The 9,451-nt window shown below is 44.4% G+C and overlaps 1 protein-coding gene across 1 annotated transcript in view; it reads left to right on the forward strand.

Annotated features, from left to right (window-relative positions):
• Positions 1-2,769: 2,769 nt before the first annotated feature.
• Positions 2,770-9,451, forward strand: part of fscn2b (fascin actin-bundling protein 2b, retinal) — a 12,553-nt gene continuing 5,871 nt past the window's right edge. Inside the window, exons 1-3 of the mRNA XM_032503100.1 lie at positions 2,770-3,941; positions 4,269-4,367; positions 4,527-5,253. Coding sequence (XP_032358991.1) covers positions 4,275-4,367; positions 4,527-5,253 — 820 coding nt within the window. The 5' untranslated portion in view covers positions 2,770-3,941; positions 4,269-4,274. The remainder of the gene's footprint in view (positions 3,942-4,268; positions 4,368-4,526; positions 5,254-9,451) is intronic.

Consider the following 9,451-nt stretch of genomic DNA (forward strand, 5'->3'; position numbering starts at 1 on the left):
CCCCCCTTTAATGAAGGTACCTTCACACTTCAAATTTTGACAGAGCAGTCTAAAAGTATGCAACAAAGTGTGGGGTTTCCCGTTTCCTTTCTCTTTTCCTTTTGATTATACGACATGGTCGTCATACCAACTAGTTCTCTTTTGGTATAACCTGGCCCTTACAGCCATGTTGAACGGAGTAACAGGTTGCCATGTTAAAGTTCAAATTTTGATCCTGATACGAGTCGATTGTTACTGAAGCAGATTGATAAAGTGTCAGGCAGGAGAGGATGGAAAGTAAACAAAGCCCTGACAGCTTGTTTGAACTTGCTGTTTGCAACAATAAGGGCAGCCAATGGACTCAAAGATTGTGCAGGTGATCTCTCTTTCAGTCAGTTCACGACCTCTGGAATTGAACATTAAACGAGAGAGAGGGGAGGGGGGGGGGGGCGGGAAGAGGATGACTGGAGGAGGAAACTGAGGAAGAGTGTGTGCATTTGTGGATGTGTGTGGAGGGAGAGGGTGTCTGTAAGAGTAGGGGGGCACTGTGGGGTATGAGGCAGCCCCCCGCAGTCCCAAGTAATGGCAGAATAGAACTTAATAGGGTAGAAAAAGGCTGGAGGCTGTTAACTCAGAACGGTCATTTTGAATTCCCCATTCTCTCCCTCAGTCACTCCCTTCCCCTCTCATCCCTTCTTCCATGCACCTTCTATGTCTTTAACGTGGTTTCCCATCCCTGTCTGCCTGTGCAATTTGCAGATTCTCCCTCCGTCTCCCTACACCCTTAACCCGTCCCCCACTGGTCACCTTTCTTCTCTTCCATCTCTTCTCCTCACTCTTCATCTTCTCCTCCACTGTCTCCGTTTCTCTCCTCCTATAGCATTCGCCCATCCATCCTTCCCTCTTTCCTTCCTTGCCTCATCTCTCCCTTCCCTTCTCACCTCCCTCCCTCCCTCCTCCTCCCTCTCTGTCTCCTTGGAGGAGGTGTAATGATAGCTATTTGAGTGTCATCAGAGGACCGCTGTAATGGCTTCTAAAGCACCATTCCACGGTTGCCACGGTGAACCTTGCACAGCCGCCGTCCCAGAATAAGGGGTGAAAAAAAAAAATAAACATCTGGTTGACTATCGACAGGCGTCACCGCGCCGACGGCAGCAGGAGTGCTGGCACAACAGCAGACGATGACGCAGCCCCCGGGGGCCACAGAGAGCGAGCTAATGATGCGTGGGATAGGACACATATGAGGAGGAAGTACAGTAATAGTGATAATAGTGATAGTAATGAAAATAATGGCAGTGATAACAATAACAGTATATGACTATTTTGATTTGTGTCTGTCTGCTCCTCCTGTCTCCTTTTCTCTCCCATTCTCTGCACTGTATTTTGTGTGTGTGTGTGTGTGTGTATGTGTTTTTGTGGTTTTATATATATATATATATATAAAAAAAATGGAGAGGACACGCTTCCCTGATGAGAATTTCAGACATGGGAAATGTGACGATCTGATTTCCAATTTACTTGTGTTATTTTAAAGATAAGTAGTGTTGTCACACACATGATGCAGCTCCTCCTACCAATAGGAGATCAGAAAGCTTGTCTAAGTTGAGAAGCAGAGTGAACCTTTTGTAGTGAAGTGATTTATCCACAGTATTAATAAATAATAATAATGTACACTTCATTAATCCCGCAAGGGGAAATTGCAATCTTTTCATTCTGTTTCACTCTTTTCACACACAGGCCTGAATTACACAAACATGCCCAGTACCTATACATACACTACCAGTCCACCACCATACTTTGGTCCGTATGGGGACTTGAACCGCAACCCCCCCGGTTCCCAACCCAACTCCCTACGGACTGAGCTTATTTTACCCTGCTAATGCTGGTAACTGTCCCTTTATTATCTGAGTTTAAATGGCACGTGTCAAGTCAACTGAATTGTACATTATGAAATAAAACATAGATGACTTGTTGGTTTGTAGGGTTCACGTCTGACTGTGCTGGATCTCACGATTACATTAACACAACTACTTGTCAGTATTGCAATAGTACTAATTGCTATAGAATATATATACATATATATATATATATATATATATACATATATACATATACACTATATTGAGTTGTTGAATGGCATTATGTGTTATTTTCAATTAGATATCAACATTTCTTCATCACTGATGTGAACAGTCCACATTTTTCATAATCACTTGGTCATACTTAAAAATGTATCGCGTGAGAGGCTCAGCCTAAATATAAGTAATCTCCAGGCCTGACAAATAAAGCATTTTGTAATGTGAAGTTAGCGTCTCAGAAATGTGGCATGTCCATCTGTTCTGTGTGTGTGTGTGTGTGTGTGTGTGTGTGTGTCACAGAACGCATTGTTATCACATTTTGCTTAAAGCACTGCAGTTCAAGTCTCGGTCAGGAGGAGTAAATCTTTGGATGGGTGGTGTTCATTATGAACCCTGGGACCTCCTCTGACCTTTGTGTGTATTTGTTTGTGTGTGATGATGACACGCATGTTGCTGTGGGTCAGTGAGTCTATATCTGTGTGTTTATAGCCAATGACAAGCAGAAGGGTGTGTGTGTGTGTGTGTGTGTGTGTGTGTGTGTGTGTGTGTGTGTGTGAGTGGTGAGGGGTCGTGCCGGTAGATTAGCCAGGTTGGGATGATTGGGTTGAGGATTAGATGGTTTCAGGAACAGACACGTCTGTTTACTCTGCAAAGCAGACTTATAATAGGCTGATCGGCAAGGTTGATTATACACACACACACACACACACACGCACAAACATGCAGGCGCACTTGCTGCACACACACAGTCATTCAAAACCCCATATGTTGATTAGCTTATTATTGTTTCCTTTGCAGCACCCGCCATCTCTTTTCCCTTTGCTTGTGTCCCAAATTTGGATGTAATGTCGGCCTCTCAGGCACATTTCCCATTAGGACTGACCCAGAGAGCTTGCAATCAGAGAAGGTGCGTAACTAAACCCCCAGCACAGGCAAGTAAGGGGAGCCGCACACAGGCAACTACCCCAAAGGCACAGGGAGGGCTCTGGTTACCCGATGCTGTGTGTATGTGTGTGTGTGTGTATTCATTGTTTCTCCTTACCTGTCTTTATGTGTCACAGAAAGAGGCGAAGTGCAGAGCTCAGAATAAAGCGCAGAGAAAGGCAGGATTATACACATGGTAGGTTAGAGAAAAGCAGAGCGAGAGAAGGAGAGGATGGGAGGAAAAAGTGACAGAGAGAGGCTTAAGACTACAGAGGCGAGCACCCTTTGTTGCTGACTTCAGCTGTGATGGACGGCTTATGTTTAGGAGAAGAGTGAAGGAGTCCTTCAATGCACTACCGGAAAATTTGCAGAACCGCTGAGGATGTTCTTTTTCACTGATCAAACTTTTGTCTGACAAACGTGGAACCTGGACTTCAAGGAAAGTGAAGAAGAAGGTCAGTGTATTTAATGTGATCCAAAGATAGCGGAGCCAAAGAAGGGGCAAGGACAAAACCCCAGGGAAAGCTAGTCCGGGGGGACCAGGTGATTGAGTCTTCAGGGTGAATAACAAGTCAAGCAAGAACAGAAGTGAGGCTGGACGAGAGAGCACTTCAACAAGAGAGAGAGAGAGTGCTGGCTGCCGAAGTGGAGAAAAGTAGTCGAGAACAAAACTAGTCTGCAGTGAAATAGAGGTTGAAGCCGGATTCCGCACTAAAGAGAGATCAAGGTTGACTCAAGTCTTTGCTGCCTGATTAGATGGGGAGAGGTAGTGGTGGAGGAGAGCCGGGAGACCCGATCAACAGAACTTGAGAGCCTGCGAGAGAAAGAAAGGAGAGAGAGAGAGAGAGAGAGAGAGAGGGAGAGAGAATTACAAGAGGACGCTTGGCGAAAGAAGCCTCTTAAATCTGGGAGCTGGAATTACAGCCACAGAAACTGCAGAGGTGAAGCCACAAAACCACAGTAAGTGAATTAGGAGGCTGTAGCTGGAAAAATTTATAATGAAGCCATGAGCGGAGGAAGGAATTTGTGGTCTTGGGAGTGCTTTATTTACTGTACCTTAATGAATTGATTTCCTGTCTTTAAGACATTCTCATTTCATCATTCTCCATGACTTCATCCCTTGCCTTATTCCACACCTCTTTAAAATAAAACCTGCATACCCCACCCCCCTTAATGCACACTCCTCACTCCTGCATCATGTCAGGTCTCTTTGCCTACTCTATTAATCCTTTCCCACTTATTCCCCCTAACTTGTCTCACTTCTTTTCAACATTTGTGATTTCACAGGTGAAGATGCCTGCTAATGGGAACCGGCCCTTGAAGTTGCAGTTTGGTCTAATTAACCATGAGGGTCGCTACCTCACTGCTGAGGCCTTTGGCTTCAAGGTACAAACATGTCATTCAACAGAATTGTACGATATTAGCATGCTTTTTGGTGTCTCTTTTAGGCATGCACTTTTTTCTGTACACTTTTTATTTGTTGTACATATATAGCATATTAAAAAGCCTTCGTGCTCTATGTTGGAACATTCCCTTCTCTCTCAGGTGAACGCGTCAGCACCCAGCCTGAAGAAGAAGCAGATATGGACTCTCGAGCAGGACTCTCAGGACACCCAGATGGTCTACTTACGCAGCCACTTGGGACGCTACCTGGCCTCTGACAAGGACGGCAAAGTCACCTGTGAGTCTGATGGGCAAAATTCCGACTGCCGCTTCCTCATCGTGGCTCAATCAGATGGTCGCTGGGCCCTGCAGTCTGAGCAGCACCTCCGCTTCTTCGGTGGCTCTCAGGACTACCTCTCCTGCTTTGCCCAGGTCATCACGGATGCCGAGCTGTGGGCAGTGCACCTGGCTCTGCATCCGCAGGCCAACCTGCTGTCTGTTGCCCGCAAGCGTTACGCCCACCTCTCTATGGAGGATGGGGAAATCGCTGTGGATATGAACATTCCCTGGGGTGTGGCAGCGCTCCTGACACTTGTCTATCTGGATGGGAAGTACTGCCTTAAGACCTGCGACAGCCGCTTCCTCAGCAATGATGGGAAGCTCCTGACGCAGAGTGGGAGGGCCACAGCGTACATGCTGGAGCTGAAGTGTGGGAAGCTGGCCTTTAAAGACTGTGAGGGGAAGTATTTGTCTCCCATGGGGCCTACGGGCACCCTGAGGTCTGGACGGTGCTCCAAGCCGGGCAAAGATGAACTGTTTGACCTAGAGGAAAGCCATCCACAGGTGGTTCTGATGGCCGCCAACGGGCGATATGTCTCCATAAGACAAGGTGAGAAAAACACAGACACATCAGTAGGAGATTCTAGGAGATTTGAGCCTTGCATGCATACACAAGCCACAACTTTCCCAAGTTTCCTAAAGCCTGACACAGGACGTCTGCTTAAATGGCCGAAGTTTGACCTCATATGCCACTGAGGGTGGTCACATGAGCCTGTAGCTGACAACTACAGTTACTACTGCCAACGTATACAATACATGAAGTACACTGATACGCCCCCAGAAAACTGAGCTTGCAATTTACAGGAAGTAACTTGTGGGCACGTTGAATATGCATGGTTGAGGAAATAGGCCACTCACTAATGATTCACAAGTGATAAGGGATGCATGGTAATAATGGGCAATGTAGTCTGCACACCACCATGCCTCAGCATCTCATTGGATAGTTGCATCTCTGTAGGAAAACAAGATAGATGAGGCTGATATAGAAGACTATCAGCCTCATCTGGGACACCTGAGACGAAGACGTCATTTGTTTTAGGGCTGCAACTGATTTAGGCTAGTCCACAGTCGGTATAAAGTCTTGCACTTGTGGCAGATTTATTGCGCACCTATGTTGGGAATAACTACAGAAATATATTTCTCACCAACAATTTGCAATGAGTTTTCATGAATGAGTTTTAATGTTGTCAGAGACAGTGTTGTATTACCGGAATGGTGGATACTCAGTTATAAAATGCAGCACATTCAATATAATGGAAAGTTTCGCCAAATAATTTATCATAAATGGTCTTTTTGAAAATCCCATTTCATTCCCTCTCAAATGTTTTTTCTGGCTTTGTTAGGTAATTGTGTTAACACTACACTTTTGCCCCTTGGGCTTACTGAAACAGCTGCTTGTAACCTATGGGCTGTGCAGTAATTCTCTGTTGATACTGTATAATGTATTTACTCTTCGGTCTTGTGACAGGGCCGTTGGAGTGTGTTATTTGATCAGCATGTCGGCCCGACACCGCACCACTATACTGATGGATTACATCTGCTCCACATTGGCTTCTAAGTTGTTGGTTTTTTTACCCAAAAGCTAGGTAGAATTTCTTGATCAGTGTAAAAGCTAAAAAATTGTAATTGTGGACTTGGACAAGTATTCAGTTGCTGATGGTGAATGGTTTGATTTTAACCTGGATTTAGAGTGGATTAGCATACACATACAATGCTTGTCAGCATACTTGGCCATGACACCCATCCGCAGGCTGCAGATTCTTGTCTGCAGGGTTGAGTTACTTCATCCTCGGGGGCTGTAACTGAATCTCTCCCTGCTCATTGTTCCTGGGTGGCAGTGGGAGCTTCAGGCAGAAACTCGACTGGGAGCACTGTAAACTGGGGAAAGGAAAGATGTAGTGCAGTAAAACCCACGCATATAGAGCAGCTTAATGTACCAATGTATGCACAGACAGAAATACTTGTAGCATGCTCACATTTTTCTGTTACTGTCTCTTTCTTTCTTTCTCCCTCTCTCTTCCTACACTTATTCTGCACAAACAAAAGCTTTATCTTTCTCCAACACACTCGCCTACACATAACCATACCATCCTGCTGCAGCGAGTGGTGAGTAGAGGTATGTTGAATTATTGATGAAGTTGGCCCCTGTTCCTGGAAGGCAAAGGGAGAGTCTGCTTTCAGAAACCCAAGCTGCCTCTCACCTGGGGCCAAAGCTTCTGCCCCTCTGGGTCCCACTCTAACCCACTAATCTAACCCAGTTACCCCCAGCACATCAATCAGCAAGCAAACAAACTGTTAAAGGCCAGAATCTATATTAGGTGAAAGGTTAAATTGTTGAGTTGGACTAAAAGTGAGAGAAAAGTAAAAAATGTAAAATACTTCTATGCTACAGTAGTACCCCCAATATTCATCAGTATTTGGGTAAATATACCCTGTTACCTTCTACCTCTCCGTTCGACATGATGACTAAAGGAGATGAAGAGAATAATGGAAAAGGGAGAAGGGAGGATCCAACTCTCAAAGGACTTGAGGACAATGGGAGTATGTGTGGAGACTGGTGGGCTCTTCATCCTCCATAATGTCACCTGTGTCTTTACACATATATTAGGCCCTTTGTTCCTGCTCCATTTAGCGCAGAGGAGTCACACTGGCTATCTAGTTTAGAGTGAGTAGGAATGCAGTGGGTTAGTAATAAAATAGGATCACTTTGAAGGAGGTAGCATAAATGTATTTGTAAAAGTGCTAACGAAACAGCAATATAATGCAAAAATGTCTGTCTGTGCCCTGAGATTATCTTTATTTTATCTTTATTGCTTGCTGTGTGTGTGTGTGTGTGTGTGTGTGTGTGTGTGTGTGTGTGTGTGTGTGTGTGTGTTGTAGTGTGTGTGTGTGTGTGTGTGTGTTTGTGTGTGTGCATGCGTGGGTGTGAGTATGTTATGTAGATCAGAGATCTTCAACAGGGGGTCCGGGGCCTTAGGGGGTCCTAAGAGTTACTGCAGGTGGGCCACGAAATTATTGTTTATTTTTTTATGTTTTTTCAAAAATTAAAATGTCTTAACATAATTCCAACATATTATTAGCACATACAAATCAGCTTCTTTGTGGAAAAAACAACACATTGATGAGGCTTACTGGTCTATAGGTAAATCATGATTTATAAAATCATGCCAACACATATTTTAATAGCTATGCATTAAAAAGGCATTATAAAGGCTTTAGGCCGCCCACACGTTATTGTAGGCAGAGTTTAAAATGCAACTTAATTTCAAACAATATGTAGGAAGTCCCTGATCCATCTCTCTCTGTTAAGGGGTCCTTGGCTCAAAAAAAACGTTGAAGACCCCTGATGTAGATGATCTGTAATCATGTGTGTCATCACCTCCCTGTGGTCCACTCTGCCTTGAAAGTGAAAAAAATATAATAGTCTAAACTTTTTCATTAACGTATGTGAAGACATGCACACAAATACATACATACACAAATGATCCATCCCAGAAACAGATAAACTGAAAATAATGAATGGGCTGAAATAAAAACAACGGAAAATGCAGTTGTGGAGGATGGAGGTTTGGGAGAAAGAGGAAAGTAGGGGACATGGGGATAGTGGCATCATCTTACCATTAATAATAGATGTCAGAGCCAGCTATCGCTGATGGATTAGTTAGGCCTGCTCCACTTGCAGCCTGCAGGTAGGACAACGGCAGAAAGTGGAGCTGGATGGGGTCTGATCCAAAATGGTTTTTTTTGTGAGTGTGTTTGTATGCACCAGGGAGTGTACTGATCAGGAGTGTACCGTGTATATAAATAGTTATCGTGGCTATGATGACAACACCTTATTCCGTATGCTTTACCAACTGCTGTGTCAAAGATGGTCATCAGCCAGCCATTGATATCCTCAGATTGCTGGCTTGGATTTCAGCGTATCTAATCTCTTTCTCCCCTATTCTCTGTTTCTTTCTCTTCTTCCATCCTCCTCTCCTTCCTCTGTCCCCTCTCCTCTCATCTATCAGACAGCGGCTGCGAGGTCCCAGCTGAGCCCTGACGGGGGATCATTTCTAGGGTTGAATTAGTGTGAAATGGACACATGGAATAGGTAGACAAAGCATGACATTGAGTCGGGATGAGAGAGAATAAGAGTGATGGGCCCCCAGGCATAGGTGCAGACTAGAGGGGCAGAAATTTATGCTTCAAATGCTCTTAAAATCAATGATAATTTTACCAGTTGTAAGACCTCATGATACCTAGTTTATCCGGTGTGAATAAGATGTGATTAAAGTGTCCTGGTAGCTTAGTAACCATGACATCTTTGTCGCATGTCATCCCCTTTCTCTCGCCTCCAGTCTGTATCTACGGTCCGATATAAAATTAAAGCAAAGTGCCCCAAAAGAATCTAAAGGAACTGATGGGATTCACACAGCCATGAACCACAAGCTCAGGCTGAACTACTGGTATACAAATGTAACCAGGCCCTTCAAACTGGTACGTGTACGTGCATCTATATTGGATTATGCAGATGTCATTAATATGCATGCATTCCTCAGTAGCCTTAAATCACTTGCTGCATGGCTTAGGTTTATTACTCGTGACGCCCTAAGAACACTTCACCATGAATTGGAGAAGAAATCTGAGTTGACCTCACCCAGACAATATCTTTGTCTTTGGTTTCCATGTTAGCGGCATCGCTATAGGGATGGCATTGTTGGTCAATTGTTGGTAGTCCTCCACTATGGTCCATATATATATATATA

Source organism: Etheostoma spectabile, chromosome 21 (genome assembly GCF_008692095.1).
Source record: "Etheostoma spectabile isolate EspeVRDwgs_2016 chromosome 21, UIUC_Espe_1.0, whole genome shotgun sequence".
Classification (NCBI taxonomy): domain Eukaryota; kingdom Metazoa; phylum Chordata; class Actinopteri; order Perciformes; family Percidae; genus Etheostoma; species Etheostoma spectabile.